Source organism: Pseudophryne corroboree, chromosome 7, assembly GCF_028390025.1.
Source record: "Pseudophryne corroboree isolate aPseCor3 chromosome 7, aPseCor3.hap2, whole genome shotgun sequence".
NCBI lineage: Eukaryota > Metazoa > Chordata > Amphibia > Anura > Myobatrachidae > Pseudophryne > Pseudophryne corroboree.
In genome coordinates this window covers 509,429,209-509,446,929 of record NC_086450.1, presented here as the reverse complement: position 1 = coordinate 509,446,929, position 17,721 = coordinate 509,429,209, and the positions used below count along the sequence as shown (strand labels likewise).

The 17,721-nt window shown below is 45.0% G+C and overlaps 1 protein-coding gene across 4 annotated transcripts in view; it reads right to left on the bottom strand.

The window, feature by feature from the left end:
- LOC134945879 (uncharacterized protein C16orf96 homolog) overlaps positions 1-17,721 on the bottom strand; it is a 72,851-nt gene that overhangs the window by 28,021 nt on the left and 27,109 nt on the right. For 3 of the 4 annotated variants that reach the window (XM_063935431.1, XM_063935429.1, XM_063935430.1), the window contains exons 3-7: positions 6,632-7,041; positions 6,405-6,509; positions 5,388-5,468; positions 2,536-2,622; positions 888-1,038 (exon numbers count right to left, since the gene is read on the bottom strand). In XM_063935431.1, coding sequence (XP_063791501.1) covers positions 888-1,038; positions 2,536-2,622; positions 5,388-5,468; positions 6,405-6,509; positions 6,632-7,021 — 814 coding nt within the window. In that variant the 5' untranslated portion in view covers positions 7,022-7,041. Of the gene's footprint in view, positions 1-887; positions 1,039-2,535; positions 2,623-5,387; positions 5,469-6,404; positions 6,510-6,631; positions 7,042-7,857; positions 8,040-17,721 lie in introns of those variants that run through there. The other variant, XM_063935432.1, reaches the window with a different exon arrangement.

Genomic DNA, 17,721 nt, shown 5'->3' with positions numbered 1-17,721 from the left:
ATGCCTGAAACATTGTCAAAGCTATTATACACCAAAGGTGACAAAGGAGAGACATTTACTGATAATACCTGCCTAAACTACAGAAGGAATACAACGCAAAAGCTGGATCCTGGTTACATGAGAAAACAAACGCGGCAAGCCTATGCAGTGCAGGAAGAATTGCCAGATAATACCAGAACATGACATTAATACTGTATATAACCTTTTATGCAATGTCAGATACAGACAGAGCTGTATGGCTAGGCAGGATCAGCAGAGCTTGCAATCTAAACGTAATATCCGAGCTATGGGTTACCGGGTAAACAAATGTATATTATATTTCCTGTCCTACACCCATACAGGGAATGTGGGGCTTCCAGGTGTCTCTATCAGGAGAATTCAGAAAGTGGACAGTGCCTTCTAGGTTGCTGGCTTCACCTGATTGGTCAAGTGATGTCGCTAGTTGCTGCCTATTGGCCAAGCTGCTGCAATCATGCCACCGGCCCCACATTTTGTAAGAGTTTGGCAAAGGGGCATCTTAGGAAGCGTCAGGATGGACGGAGAATGAATATTAGTTGTTTAAATTGATAAACCTTTTTTTAAGAGTCAGATATGAGGTTAATTTAATTTAGTTGGAAATTCTTCCATCCCATAGGCAAACGCAGGGAGGGTTTCCAGTTGTCCGGAAAAACACTTCCTCACAGTCTGGCCAGCGGCCACTACATGCAGTATAAAGGGTGGAATGGAGCTGCTGCACATGGCCAGTGGCAACAAATTTGACTAATTATGCATCCTTCATGGGCTGGCAGCAATCAATCTAAAGTAAAACATTTGGAAACCCCCCCTCCAGAAATCTTGCATTTGCCCCTGCATCCAGCCATAGCTCAGCCTGTACATCTGTCACTCACCCATCTCCAGGTCTATCCGCCTCAGCTCCTCCTCGATGCCCTGAACACGGCGCTCCAGCTCTCCGTGTCTGCCGGAAAGTGTCCCCAGGCCGGACAGAACCTTCTTCACGTTCTGCTGCTTGGTGTCATGGCTGAGCGCCCAGTCTGAGCTCTGCGGTGTACACAGCTATATGTCAGCCTTGTGATGCCGCGTCAGTATCACACCCCAATAAGCGTTACTACGGAGCTGTCTGCATAAATCAGTGCAACAAACTTAGGGGGACATTTACTAAGCAGTGATAAGAGCGGAGAAGTGAGCCAGCGTGCAGCCCATGGCAACCAATCAGCACTGAAGTAACAGCTGTAATTTGCATACTATAAAATGATACAGAGCTGCTGATTGGTTGATGGGGCAACTTCTCCACTGGCTCACTTCTCCGCTCTTATCACTGCTTAGTAAATGTCCCCCTAAGTGGAGATTTATGGAATTTAGGGGCAAATGTATTAAGCCTAGAGAAGGGATAAAGAAGTGATAAGTGGAAGGTGATAACACATCAGCCAATCATTACGGGTTTGGAAAATGACAGTTATGAGCTGATTGGCTGGTGCGTTTATCACCTTCCACTTATCACTGCATTATCACTTCTTTATCCCTTTTCCAGGTTAATACATCTGCCCCATAGTCCGACGCCTGTGTCTTGGGTTTATACAACAGTGTATTTGCTACATCTTAGCTGTGGACTGTTCTAGAACAGAGCCTGATTCTCAGCCGCACGTAATGCGAACGCAATTCCAGACGTCTGCCGCGAATGGAATGCTAATGCAACGATACAGCCGTATTCGGAGATGCAACTGAACATGACGCCAGTCGCTAGTTGCCGATCCCTAACCTAACAGAAGCGTCTGAGCCCATGGGTGTTACAAAAGATATGAGGAAAAAATATAAACACATGTAAAGCGTGCAGCGTCCAGGGCGCAGAAGACTGGGCTCAAAGACGGTAAATACACCATGTTCTACCAGATTCTGATCTGCTGCTAAACCGGACTAACTACCATGCACCACCTACAGCCATGTCTGTCAGACTTCAGTCATTTACCTGTTTATCTGAGCTCTCCATTTATTTTACTTTTTTGCCACTGGCATGTCATGCAAATGAGTGACAAGAGGCGGAGTCAGCAGGCAGTTTAGTAGTTTAAAAAGTGGCTAAAAGAAACCAGTTATGTCCTTGAGTGTATACGATTCTCGGTGCAGGTGTTTTTGGGGCCTTTGCTCTTATGGGAACAGAGTGGGGGTCCTTCCAAAATGTAGTTATGGAGCCAAGCAATGCAGAGTTCCACCACTGGGAGGCGATACGTCACTCTCTAACAGCCGCAGGGGAGTGCCAGGGTCACACTGAACAGTGTACTTTACCTCCATGGTTCATATATAAATGTTGTCATTTTGTCTTTTCAGTAGATGTTTTGGAGTGTTAAATAATTAACATTAATTTATATTCTGTGATTATTTAAATTTACATATGCCCCACGCCGCAGTTCAGAATCTGGTTGAATCATTTCTATAAAGATATTACTTTAACACAATTTTAGCACCATTTCCTAACAATTGTGACCCATGTTCTGTTTAATGTGACAACGATATAGGAACTCTGCCCCCACAGTATGGGCTCACCTTGTCCGTCAGAGCGTCATGTAGCGCGGGCCAGGACACCAGGTCAGACGGTTCAGGAAAGGAGTACAGCTTACTCTGCAGCTTGTCCTGTCAGAGCGGGGAGATGTATCAATCACTTCCAAATACTGTCACTACAATTGTGATCCATATGTGTCAGTCATACAGATCCTTATACTCACAACAATCATCTACCAAAAACCTGTAAGAAATGAGTGTCCTAGTGGTAGATCTACTACAAATACCAAATAGGGCAAGTGGAGGACGTGCCCATAGAAGCCAATCATACTCTAGCTCTCATTTATCCAGTACGAGATCTAGAATCTGATTGGTTGCTATCAAATTATGCTTTTTAGAAGTTTTAGTAAATCCAGACACCCTTAGTATTTTTTTTTTTACGTGTTTATTTCGAATCTTCAATACACAATGGCCCTCATTCAGAGTTGATCGCAGCAGCGAATTTGTTAGCAGTTGGGCAAAACCATGTGCACTGCAGGGGGGCAGATGTAACATGTGCAGAGAGAGTTAGATTTGGGTGGGGTGTGTTCAAATTGAAGTCTAAATTGCAGCGTAAAAATAAATCAGCCAGTATTTACCCTGCACAGAAACAAAATAACCCACCCAAATCTAACTCTCTCTGCAAATGTTATATCTGACCCCCTGCAGTGCACATGGTTTTGCCCAACTGCTAACAAACTTGCTGCTGCGATCAACTCTGAATTACCCCTATAGTACTGTAAAAGGCACATAAGTATAGCCATACCATTAGCAGACGACAAAACCACAAAAAGAGCTACATGAATAAAATACAAGGGCAAGTACAGTACAAATATGGACAAAGTGGACTGAGGGCCTAATTCAGACCTGATCGCAACAACAAACTTTATCTCTAATAGGCAATACCATGCTGCACTGCAGGTGGGGCAGATGTAACATGTGCAGAGAGAGTAAGATTTAGGTGGGGTGTGGTCAAACTGAAACCTAACTTGCAGTGTAAAAATAAAGCAGCCAGTATTTACCCTGCACAGAAACAATATAACCCACCCAGATATAACTCTCTCTGCACATGTTACATCTGCCCCACCTGCAGTGCACATGGTTTTGTCCATTAGAGAAAGATTTTGCATTTGTCATCAGGTCTGAATTAGGCCCTGAGTGAGATGAACACATATTCCATGGGCATGAACTGTAGAACGGACAAGTAAACCAAACTGCCTACGGGTTACAGTGTAATAAGAGACAGTAAAGTGAGAGGGGAGCAGGAGGATTAAGGGAAGGGTGGGGAGGAGGTAACAGAAAGAAGAAGAGGGAGTCTGATTCCGAGTTCCCAGTATACAGTGTCACAGCGCGCCGGAACCCGATGCCCGCTTACCGGGTCCAGCAGTTCTAGTTTTGCAGGATCCACAGTAGAGCAGCGGGCAGGGAGACTGGCGCCCGCTGCTGTAGTTTCTTCCATGCCAGCTCCCCTCCCCTGGCTGCGATGTCTCAGTGCAAAATTGTGTAATATTTAAAGGGCCAGATACAGCAAACGTGACGTCACATTTGGCGCAGGATTTCAATCTCCTCCCTATAAAAGGGAATCTCAGTGCACAGGACATTGCCAGAGCATAGGCTCTGATACCTTACTCCAGCGTGCAGCCTTGTGCTCCCCAGTGTTCTGCCTGTGTGTCCAGTTTCTGTCATATGCTTTCCCTGTGCTCCATTCCCAGTTCCTGCCTTCCTAGTGTCTGCTCCCTGACTCCCTACCTCTTCCTGACCTTCCCTTCCAGCTCCAACCCTCTGTTCTCAATCGTCACTTTGTTATACACCTCCTGGCAAATCCCTATACCAGCTCCAGTGTATGCCAGCCAGTACTTAGGGACAGAGACAGTGGGCCGCGACCTGCGTGACGGGCACAGAGAAGCCCAAACCTCCTTGAGGGGGTCCCTGGTGAACAGTACTCGCATGTTACACTCCGCGCCTCTAATCTGGGTCTCTGCCGATCCTACCAATACCGGAAGGTATATATGGGATGTGTTATGTGAATAAGCAGATATATTTTCTCCATGGCTGCTGCGTGCCAAATTTTAATCAAAAGCTGAAGGTGTTAAGTGAGGGGTCTGGGCATGACCAATCTCCAGCAATCAAGCATCTGGCCGCATTTAGGATATGTATAGAGATATTGTCAGCACATTTATCCAATCCCTCTAGTGGATAGCCAAGGAGAAAAGACCAAGGAGACTTGGACATTGGTACTTTAAGAACTTTGGTAAGGAGATGAGCAACCCCACCCCAGAACTGGGCTATCTTAGGTCCTGACCACCAATACGTAATTAAGAACCCACACCACTGGAGCCTCTCCAACATTGGTCCGAAGTGAAGCCGTGCACATTCTGTAACCAGTTGGGTACTAAATACCATCTGTACTAGACCTTATATGCGTTCTCCTTAACTAAGGAGGAGACAGAAGACCTACCATAGATACCTTCTCTCACCATGAACCAAGTGTTTTCATCAGGGGGACTCCCCAATTCGCTCTCCCACTGACGTTCATGGTTTGGCGTGAAGGACTATTTATTTAGCATGAAGCAAAAGGTTATAGAAGATAGATATAAGTCCCTTCAGGAGAGGGTAAGTAAGGCATAGAGTCTCTAAGGTAGTCAATGAACGGTTGATGGAACCAGGGGGGAGAGAATCAATAAAGTGTTGTACTTGAAAGTAGGCAAAAGGACTGATATTTGATATCCAAAATTTGCTCCGTAAAGAGGAGCACAGTGGCCAGAGTCATGGAAATCAGACATCACCCTGATACCTAGACACCCCTTATCTTTAATATATTGTGGAACATTCATGGCTCAGTTCTGGTGGACACCTACCAGCTTTTCTGCCAGCGTGGGGATATTCTGGGTCTGACCTTCCAGGTCTTGCAGCCTCCTCTCAACCTGCTGGATGTTCATCTGCAACGAGACACCAGATAAAGGTTTGGTTTGTTCTTCTGCAAAGTAAAAGGTGACACATGGGACGGGACAACAGAACTCTATGGGGTAGCTACTCAGTATGGCTACTAAATGACACAGAGGATGATAAAGAGGCTCTTGTAGTGATGGCGTATCTGCACCCTTAATGTATGCAGGAGAAGACACACAGAACAACAAGGGCATTTTCATGAATATGTTCAGTTGGAAGCGCAACAAGATGCGTCCAACAGTATAACAGCAACATTTGCGTCTGACATACTTCTGGCGTACAAGGGTGTATCCAAGCATAAGAGTACCTTTTGGAGCTGGTTCTACCAATAAAGGAGTCACTCAGTACCACTTAGTAAAGAAGATTTATTAATCGCTAGAGAGGTTGTATGAATCCAATTTCACCAAAACAATGGACAGGACACCATCACTCAATAAATGGTCCATGGAAAGAATTTTGCATAAACATGTAACGCGTTTCGCTTGCTGCTGCGATGCTGTCTTTTCTATTAGTAGCCAAGTGGTCGGCGTTTGCCTCTGACAGATCAAAGTCGGATGTCTGCAGGCAACTTTGGCTGTTAATAGTAAGCATATCATCCCAGCAGCAAAACTTGTCTTCTAAAACACATTTGCACAAACGAGTCTGAAGAAGCAGACAGCGAACACATGAAACGCGTTACATGTTTATGCAAAACTCCTTCCATGGACCATTTCTTGCTTAATGGTGTCCAATCCATTGTTTTGTTGGAACTGGATTCATGCAACTTTACTAAATCTTCTTACCTAAGTGGCACTGGCTCGTTTATTGGTAGTTGTAGTTGTTATAACATAACAGTTACACTTATGAATTACCAGCTGCAAGGGTTAATACACAGTCAGCCAATGAAAAGCAGCCAGGTAGGGCTGCTGACTATATCTGGTACCTACCTTAGCCACCAGGTCACTGAGGGAACCCAGCCTATCCTCAATCAGCTGGTTGGCTTGCCTGAGGCTGTTGAAAGTGCTCAGCAGCTCCTGGAAGGCGCTCATGACCTGGAGGAACAGAGGAACAGCGCCAACCAGTGGCCGGTTAGAGGATATTCACTATCTGCAGTAAACTCTACGATTGCTATCACCTAACACCTAGGCAGCTGTAGACCACTGGAATGCCTCACCTTGCTGACTCCATCTTCGCTCGCCTCCACCTTCTTCTTCAGCTGCATCAGCTGCCACATCTCCTCTATGGGCTTATTCTGCGCATGGCTGGCATGCAGGAGGCTGGTGGAGCTGGGCAGGGAATCCAGGTGATGGAGCCTGGTCTCCATCTGGGCGACTCTGTCCTGCAGCTGGTGGAAGAGAGTAGGTGGCTTGGCAGAGTCGTGGGCACTGACCAGCCCCGGCTGTATGAATTCTCGCTCCTCCTGGGACAGCTTCCTCTGGATGTCCCCCAGTTGCAGGTGTTCCAGGAGTCCATGGAGCAAGGAGTGAAGAGCGTTAAAGTTGACAGCGCCTGGTTCTGGGGAACCTATGGCCAAGTTCACCAACTCCTTGAAGGACACCGACATGGTGGAGACAGCTGGGAGACCTGGAGGAGATATGGGTTGGCTTTACCATACTGTCCCTTTAAACCGGGACACTCACGAATGACACAGGTTCTGTGGTGGAATAAAATCAGGTGACATGCAGGCTTCAAGTCAGCAGCCACGGAACCTGTGTAATTCATGAGCGTCCCAGTTTATAAGGAAAGTATGGTAAGCATAGATATGGGGGATTATACAGTAAAGCAGTGGTTCTCAAACTCGGTCCTCAGGACCCCACACAGTGCATGTTTTCCAGGTAACCCAGCAAGTGCACAGGTGTATTAATTACTCGCTCACACATTTTAAAAGGTCCACAGGTGGAGCTAATTATTTCACTTGTTATTCTGTGAAGAGACCTGCAAAACATGCACTGTGTGGGGTCCTGAGGACCGAGTTTGAGAACCTGTGCAGTAAAGAAACAACACACAACTGAGACACACACACACACACACACACACACACACACACACATTAGATATCAGACACAGGCAATGCATGGCTGATGTAGAACTACAAGTCCCAGCATGACTTAAATCAAAGGCTTGATATACTATATGTCTCTGTTTAGTACATGCCCCGCTGTTTTTGTGTAACTGAGACTGTATAGTTCCCTGTGTTTTATTCGGCAGCTTGTTTGCTATTTGTGCAATTTACACAACAGGCTGCAATGAGATATAATGACCTTAATAAGGATACATAGTAAGTTCTCTGCCTCCCTCATATCACAGAGACCAGGTGCTCACATCATCTGCAGATATTCCAAAGGCATGCCACTCCAATCCCTGACAACACGTCCCGTCCCCCCACCCCCAATACTTTACCTTCTGAACAAATATTGGCGCTGTGATGCTGCTATTAGCTGTAGTTAGAGTGCAAGCTCTTCAGGCAAATCTTGTGCATGCTGATTTCCGTAGCACATAAGCCCAGCACACACTGCCCCCTCCTAGCAACACTTGCAGTCACTCCTCCTCTCTCCCAGACAGTGCGAGGAAGTTTTCCCTCTGGTTGCCAGGACACCAAGGAACGCCTGATAATCAGCGCCGGCACTTCTTGTCTAGTGTTTGTGTCCTGGTTGCTACATCTCAGGCTGCTGCCAGTAACTCAACCCCCCTCAGCTGAGTGCTCACTAATTATCTGCAATACATCACCTGGGACAGATAAATACAGTATATATTAGGACGGGGCTGCATGTGACAGGGGCAGTGACATAATGTGAGGAGGGGTATAGAAGCAGCAAGAAGCCACAGACTGAGAGTTATATATAGGAAGGAGCAGGGTCCCCAGCAGCACAGAGTATATCAGGAGATGACTGATGTGTCAGTGAGGACAGGGCTGTATGTGACGGGCAGCGATATGATGTGAGGAGGGGAATGGAGGCAGCAGGAAGTCACAGACTGAGTTATATAGTGGGAGGAGCAGGGTCCCCAGCAGCACAGAGTATATCAGGAGATGAGTGATGTGTCAGTGATGACAGAGCTACATGTGACAGGGGCAGTGACTAGATGTGAGGAGAGGAATGGAGGCAGCAGGAAGCCACAGACTGAGAGTTATATAGTGGGAGGAGCAGGGTCCCCAGCAGCACAGAGTATATCAGGAGATGAGTGATGTGTCAGTGAGGACAGGGCTGCATGTGACAGGGGCAGTGACATGATGTGAGGAGGGGAATGGAGGCAGCAGGAAACCACAGACTGAAAGTTATATAGTGGGAGGAGCAGGGTCACCAGCAGCACAGAGTATATCAGGATATGAGTGATGTGTCAGTGATGACAGGACTGCATGTGACAGGGGCAGTGACATGATGTGAGGCGGGGGAATGGAGGCAGCAGGAAGCCACAGACTGAGAGTTATATAGTGGGAGGAGCAGGGTCACCAGCAGCACAGAGTATATCAGGAGATGAGTGATGTGTCAGTGTGGACAGGTCAGCATGTGACAGTAGCAGTGACATGATGTGAGGAGGGGAATGGAGGCAGCAGGAAGCCACAGGCTATGGAGCCCATTTATAATTGATTGCATTTGCAATGCGATCTGGGCATAATATTAGCACCCAGGATCGCACTGCATAATACGACCGCATCGGCCAGATGTATGATCCAGCTCAGGCAGGGCCAGGGGCTCTAAATGGAGGCCGGCCCTGCGATGTGCTGAGAGTGCTGCCAGGAGTGTACTGCTCATGTGCTGTCCCTCTGACCACACCTGCACAGCAGCCATTTCCGGGGAGGAACCCTCCACCGGCTACAAATGTGAAGTGTAGCCCATAGGCCTCTATGGGCTACAGCCATCTTCAGATGGCGATAGCTGTGGGGCCAATATCGTTAATTCTACGCATTCCGGATATTAATAGATCTGGCAGCATCGCATTCTCCAGAGAAACCTATGTGGGATGCGGCTGCTGGTGGAAATGGAGGGAACACAGCAGGTATCGGAGACAACTGCTGCGGTCCCTCCTACATACATTCCAGGGATACTTAGAATTTGCGGCTAACCCCAGAAAACCCTGAAAAAAAACAATATTATTATTACCAATAGGTGTATAGTAGGTGTATAGCGGCAATACAGTCAACTCCAAATATAGGTGAAGATTTGTATTTATTTCCTAGTACAGTGGCTCCCTGGGGTGCCGCGGGACACTTGCAGGGGTGCCTTGGATTGGTGGTCAAGAACCAATTCAAATATTTATGGTCACTGTAATAGGCAAAACCAGTGCTGGTGTCATCCAATCAGAAATTACAGTATGCGGACAACCAGAAGTGAATCCTGTCCCTCACCACATAAGTGAACCTAAGGATGACATATGAGAATATTTTACTTCATTTAATATTTTTTAAGAACTTTTGGCCTAGGGGGTGCCGTGAAAAAAAATTGTGATACTCTAGGGCGCCGTGACTCAAAAACGTTTGGGAACCACTGTCCTAGTGCACAGTGGGGATCATTCCGAGTTGATCGCTCACTAGCTATTTTTAGCAGCCGTGCAAACGCATAGTTGCCGCCCACGGGGGAGTGTATTTTCGCTTTGCAAGTGTGCGATCGCATGTGCAGCCGAGCTCTGCAAAAACATTTTGTGCAAAACAAGACCAGCCCTGTAGTTACTTATCCTGTGCGATGAATCCACTGACGGAGGCCCCAGAATTTAAGTCAGACACCCGCCCTGCGAACGCCTGGACACGCCACTCCCAGAAAACGGTCAGATGACACCCATAATCGCCCTCTTTCTGTCAATCACCTTGTGAGCGGCTGTGCAAACGGATTCTTCGCTAGAACTCATTCCGAGTTGTTCGCTCTGTATTTTTCTTCGCATCGCAGCGATTTTCCGCTAACTGCGCATGCGCAATGTCCGCACTGCGACTGTGCCAAGTAAATTTGCTATGCAGTTAGGTATTTTACTCACGTTTTTTTCTTCGTTCTGGTGATCGTAATGTAATTGACAGGAAGTGGGTGTTACTGGGCGGAAACTGGCGTTTTATGGGTGTGTGCGAAAAAACGCTACCGTTTCTGGGGAAAACGCGGGAGTGGCTGGAGAAACGGGGGAGTGTCTGGGCGAACGCTGTGTGTGTTTGTGACGTCAAAGCAGGAACGACAAGCACTGGACTGATCGCAGATGCCGAGTAAGTCTGGAGCTACTCAGAAACTGCTAAGAGAGGTCTAATGGCAATATTGCAAATCCGTCGGTCGCAATTTTGATAAGCTAAGATTCACTCCCAGTAGGCGGCGGCTTAGCGTGTGCAAAGCTGCTAAAAGCAGCTTGCGAGCGAACAACTCGGAATGAGGGCCATGGTCCAGCATCTGCTCAGTGCTGCATCGCACCCTCTAGTGGAATGTTCATGTACTTCGCTTGCAAAGTTGCTACTTTGTGATGTATTTAATTATGGGGGTAATTCCAAGTTGATCGCAGCAGGAATTTAGTTAGCAAATGGGCAGAACCATGTGCACTGCAGGGGGGGCAGATGTAACATGTGCAGAGAGAGTTAGATGTGGGTGTGGTGTGTTCAATCTGCAATCTAATTTGCAGTGTAAAAATAAAGCAGCCAGTATTTACCCTGCGCAGAAATAAAATAACCCACCCAAATCTAACTCTCTCTGCACATGTTAAATCTGCCTCCCATGCAGTGCACATGGTTTTGCCCAATTGCTACAAAATTCCTGCTGCGATCAACTTGGAATTACCCCCTATGTGCATATATAGCATGCACAGTTTTGACCAGAGTAAAGTACAGGATATAAGATAATTTCACGTAGTACTCCTAAAAAGTATTGGGAGTCGCAGCCATGAGCTTACAATCTAAATAGTACAGTGGAAAAGCGGAGGTACTTTAGATGCAAAGTTAGCATTACTAGTCTTCAAGTTCAGTGTTTCATTTAATCTCTACAGACCAATCAAGAAGCAACTCCCACTCACGGGGTTATTTCTTATATCAGAAAATGAACAATAACCTTCCTGATTAACCTGTGTATGTATATGATTAGTTACACGCTGCTAGTACAACCTATTCTGTGTTCTGTCAGTCTAGTTACACACTGCTAGTACATCCTATTCTGTGTTATGTCAGTCTAGTTACACACTGCTAGTACAGCCTATTCTGTGTTCTGTCAGTCTAGTTACACACTGCTAGTACATCCTACTCTGTGTTCTGCCAGTCTAGTTACACACTGCTAGTACATCCTACTCTGTGTTCTGTCAGTCTAGTTACACACTGCTAGTACATCCTATTCTGTGTTCTGTCCGTCTAGTTACACACTGCTAGTACAGCCTATTCTGTGTTCTGTCAGTCTAGTTACACACTGCTAGTACAGCCTATTCTGTGTGTCTAGTTACACACTGCTAGTACAGCCTATTCTGTGTTCTGTCCGTCTAGTTACACACTGCTAGTACAGCCTATTCTGTGTTCTGTCAGTCTAGTTACACACTGCTAGTACAGCCTATTCTGTGTTCTGTCAGGCTAGTTACACACTGCTAGTACAGCCTATTCTGTGTTCTGTCAGTCTAGTTACACACTGCTAGTACATCCTATTCTGTGTTCTGTCCGTCTAGTTACACACTGCTAGTACATCCTATTCTGTGTTCTGTCCGTCTAGTTACACACTGCTAGTACATCCTATTCTGTGTTCTGTCCGTCTAGTTACACACTGCTAGTACATCCTATTCTGTGTTCTGTCCGTCTAGTTACACACTGCTAGTACAGCCTATTCTGTGTTCTGTCCGTCTAGTTACACACTGCTAGTACATCCTATTCTGTATTCTGTCAGTCTAGTTACACACTGCTAGTACAGCCTATTCTGTGTTGTCAGTCTAGTTACACACTGCTAGTACATCCTATTCTGTGTTCTGTCAGTCTAGTTACACACTGCTAGTACATCCTATTCTGTGTTCTGTCAGTCTAGTTACACACTGCTAGTACATCCTATTCTGTGTTCTGTCCGTCTAGTTACACACTGCTAGTACAGCCTATTCTGTGTTCTGTCCGTCTAGTTACACACTGCTAGTACATCCTATTCTGTATTCTGTCAGTCTAGTTACACACTGCTAGTACAGCCTATTCTGTGTTGTTAGTCTAGTTACACACTGCTAGTACATCCTATTCTGTGTTCTGTCAGTCTAGTTACACACTGCTAGTACATCCTATTCTGTGTTCTGTCAGTCTAGTTACACACTGCTAGTACAGCCTATTCTGTGTTCTGTCAGTCTAGTTACACACTGCTAGTACATCCTATTCTGTGTTCTGTCAGTCTAGTTACACACTGCTAGTACAGCCTATTCTGTGTTCTGTCAGTCTAGTTACACACTGCTAGTACATCCTATTCTGTGTTCTGTCAGGCTAGTTACACACTGCTAGTACAGCCTATTCTGTGTTCTGTCAGTCTAGTTACACACTGCTAGTACATCCTATTCTGTGTTCTGTCAGGCTAGTTACACACTGCTAGTACAGCCTATTCTGTGTTCTGTCAGGCTAGTTACACACTGCTAGTACATCCTATTCTGTGTTCTGTCAGTCTAGTTACACACTGCTAGTACAGCCTATTCTGTGTTCTGTCAGTCTAGTTACACACTGATAGTACATCCTATTCTGTGTTCTGTCAGTCTAGTTACACACTGCTAGTACATCCTATTCTGTGTTCTGTCAGTCTAGTTACACACTGCTAGTACATCCTATTCTGTGTTCTGTCCGTCTAGTTACACACTGCTAGTACATCCTATTCTGTGTTCTGTCCGTCTAGTTACACACTGCTAGTACATCCTATTCTGTGTTCTGTCCGTCTAGTTACACACTGCTAGTACATCCTATTCTGTGTTCTGTCCGTCTAGTTACACATGCTAGTACAGCCTATTCTGTGTTCTGTCCATCTAGTTACACACTGCTAGTACATCCTATTCTGTATTCTGTCAGTCTAGTTACACACTGCTAGTACAGTCTATTCTGTGTTCTGTCAGGCTAGTTACACACTGCTAGTACATCCTATTCTGTGTTCTGTCAGTCTAGTTACACACTGCTAGTACATCCTATTCTGTGTTCTGTCAGTCTAGTTACACACTGCTAGTACATCCTATTCTGTGTTCTGTCCGTCTAGTTACACACTGCTAGTACAGCCTATTCTGTGTTCTGTACGTCTAGTTACACACTGTTAGTACATCCTATTCTGTATTCTGTCAGTCTAGTTACACACTGCTAGTACAGTCTATTCTGTGTTCTGTCAGGCTAGTTACACACTGCTAGTACATCCTATTCTGTGTTCTGTCAGTCTAGTTACACACTGCTAGTACATCCTATTCTGTGCTCTGTCAGTCTAGTTACACACTGCTAGTACAGCCTATTCTGTGTTCTGTCAGGCTAGTTACACACTGCTAGTACAGCCTATTCTGTGTTCTGTCCTTCTAGTTACACACTGCTAGTACATCCTATTCTGTGTTCTGTCAGTCTAGTTACACACTGCTAGTACATCCTATTATGTGTTCTGTCAGTCTAGTTACACACTGCTAGTACATCCTATTCTGTATTCTGTCAGTCTAGTTACATACTGCTAGTACATCCTATTCTGTGTTATGTCAGTCTAGTTACACACTGCTAGTACATTTTATTCTGTATTCTGTCAGTCTAGTTACACACTGCTAGTACATCCTATTCTGTGTTCTGTCAGTCTAGTTACACACTGCTAGTACATGCTATTCTGTGTTCTGTCAGTCTAGTTACACACTGCTAGTACATCCTATTCTGTGTTCTGTCAGTCTAGTTACACACTGCTAGTACATCCTATTCTGTGTTCTGTCAGTCTAGTTTACACACTGCTAGTACATCCTATTCTGTGTTATGTCAGTCTAGTTATACACTGCTAGTACAGCCTATTCTGTGTTCTGTCAGTCTAGTTACACACTGCTAGTACATCCTATTCTGTGTTATGTCAGTCTAGTTACACACTGCTAGTACAGTCTATTCTGTGTTCTGTCAGTCTAGTTACACACTGCTAGTACATCCTATTCTGTGTTATGTCAGTCTAGTTACTCACTGCTAGTACAGCCTATTCTGTGTTCTGCCAGTCTAGTTACACACTGGTAGTACATCCTATTCTGTGTTCTGTCAGTCTAGTTACACGCTGCTAGTAAAGCCTATTCTGTGTTCTGCCAGTCTAGTTACACACTGGTAGTACATCCTATTCTGTATTCTGTCAGTCTAGTTACACACTGCTAGTACATCCTATTCTGTATTCTGTCAGTCCAGTTACACACTGCTAGTACATCCTATTCTGTGTTCTGTCAGTCTAGTTACACACTGCTAGTACATCCTATTCTGTGTTCTGTCAGTCTAGTTACACACTGCTAGTACATCCTATTCTGTGTTATGTCAGTCTAGTTACACACTGCTAGTACAGCCTATTCTGTGTTCTGTCAGTCTAGTTACACACTGCTAGTACAGCCTATTCTGTGTTCTGTCAGTCTAGTTACACACTGCTAGTACAGCCTATTCTGTGTCTGTCTAGTTACACACTGCTAGTACATCCTATTCTGTGTTCTGTCAGTCTAGTTACACACTGCTAGTACAGCCTATTCTGTGTTCTGTCAGTCTAGTTACACACTGCTAGTACGTCCTATTCTGTGTTCTGTCAGGCTAGTTACACACTGCTAGTACAGCCTATTCTGTGTTCTGTCCGTCTAGTTACACACTGCTAGTACAGCCTCTTCTGTGTTCTGTCAGGCTAGTTACACACTGCTAGTACAGCCTATTCTGTGTTCTGTCAGGCTAGTTACACACTGCTAGTACAGTCTATTCTGTGTTCTGTCAGTCTAGTTACACACTGCTAGTACAGCCTATTCTGTGTTCTGTCAGGCTAGTTACACACTGCTAGTACAGCCTATTCTGTGTTCTGTCCTTCTAGTTACACACTGCTAGTACATCCTATTCTGTGTTCTGTCAGTCTAGTTACACACTGCTAGTACATCCTATTATGTGTTCTGTCAGTCTAGTTACACACTGCTAGTACATCCTATTCTGTATTCTGTCAGTCTAGTTACATACTGCTAGTACATCCTATTCTGTGTTATGTCAGTCTAGTTACACACTGCTAGTACATTTTATTCTGTATTCTGTCAGTCTAGTTACACACTGCTAGTACATCCTATTCTGTGTTCTGTCAGTCTAGTTACACACTGCTAGTACATGCTATTCTGTGTTCTGTCAGTCTAGTTACACACTGCTAGTACATCCTATTCTGTGTTCTGTCAGTCTAGTTACACACTGCTAGTACATCCTATTCTGTGTTCTGTCAGTCTAGTTTACACACTGCTAGTACATCCTATTCTGTGTTATGTCAGTCTAGTTATACACTGCTAGTACAGCCTATTCTGTGTTCTGTCAGTCTAGTTACACACTGCTAGTACATCCTATTCTGTGTTATGTCAGTCTAGTTACACACTGCTAGTACAGTCTATTCTGTGTTCTGTCAGTCTAGTTACACACTGCTAGTACATCCTATTCTGTGTTATGTCAGTCTAGTTACTCACTGCTAGTACAGCCTATTCTGTGTTCTGCCAGTCTAGTTACACACTGGTAGTACATCCTATTCTGTGTTCTGTCAGTCTAGTTACACGCTGCTAGTAAAGCCTATTCTGTGTTCTGCCAGTCTAGTTACACACTGGTAGTACATCCTATTCTGTATTCTGTCAGTCTAGTTACACACTGCTAGTACATCCTATTCTGTATTCTGTCAGTCCAGTTACACACTGCTAGTACATCCTATTCTGTGTTCTGTCAGTCTAGTTACACACTGCTAGTACATCCTATTCTGTGTTCTGTCAGTCTAGTTACACACTGCTAGTACATCCTATTCTGTGTTATGTCAGTCTAGTTACACACTGCTAGTACAGCCTATTCTGTGTTCTGTCAGTCTAGTTACACACTGCTAGTACAGCCTATTCTGTGTTCTGTCAGTCTAGTTACACACTGCTAGTACAGCCTATTCTGTGTCTGTCTAGTTACACACTGCTAGTACATCCTATTCTGTGTTCTGTCAGTCTAGTTACACACTGCTAGTACAGCCTATTCTGTGTTCTGTCAGTCTAGTTACACACTGCTAGTACGTCCTATTCTGTGTTCTGTCAGGCTAGTTACACACTGCTAGTACAGCCTATTCTGTGTTCTGTCCGTCTAGTTACACACTGCTAGTACAGCCTCTTCTGTGTTCTGTCAGGCTAGTTACACACTGCTAGTACAGCCTATTCTGTGTTCTGTCAGGCTAGTTACACACTGCTAGTACAGTCTATTCTGTGTTCTGTCAGTCTAGTTACACACTGCTAGTACATCCTATTCTGTGTTATGTCAGTCTAGTTACTCACTGCTAGTACAGCCTATTCTGTGTTCTGCCAGTCTAGTTACACACTGGTAGTACATCCTATTCTGTGTTCTGTCAGTCTAGTTACACGCTGCTAGTAAAGCCTATTCTGTGTTCTGCCAGTCTAGTTACACACTGGTAGTACATCCTATTCTGTGTTCTGTCAGTCTAGTTACACACTGCTAGTACAGTGTATTCTGTGTTCTGTCCGTCTAGTTATACACTGCTAGTACAGCCTATTCTGTGTTCTGTCAGTCTAGTTACACACTGCTAGTACAGCCTATTCTGTGTTCTGTCAGTCTAATTACACACTGCTAGTACAGCCTATTCTGTGTTCTGTCAGTCTAGTTACACACTGTTGGTACAGCCTATTCTGTGTTCTGTCAGTCTAGTTACACACTGCTGGTACAGCCTATTCTGTGTTCTGTCAGTCTAGTGACACACTGCTGGTACAGCCTATTCTGTGTTGTCAGTCTAGTTACACACTGCTAGTACAGCCTATTCTGTGTTCTGTCAGTCTAGTTACACACTGTTGGTACAGCCTATTCTGTGTTCTGTCAGTCTAGTTACACACTGCTGGTACAGCCTATTCTGTGTTCTGTCAGTCTAGTTACACACTGCTGGTACATCCTATTTTGTGTTGTCAGTCTAGTTACACACTGCTAGTACAGCCTATTCTGTGTTCTGTCAGTCTAGTTACACACTGCTAGTACATCCTATTCTGTGTTATGTCAGTCTAGTTACACACTGCTAGTACATCCTATTCTGTGTTCTGTCAGTCTAGTTACACACTGCTAGTACATCCTATTCTGTGTTATGTCAGTCTAGTTACAGACGGCTAGTACATCCTATTCTGTGTTCTGTCCGTCTA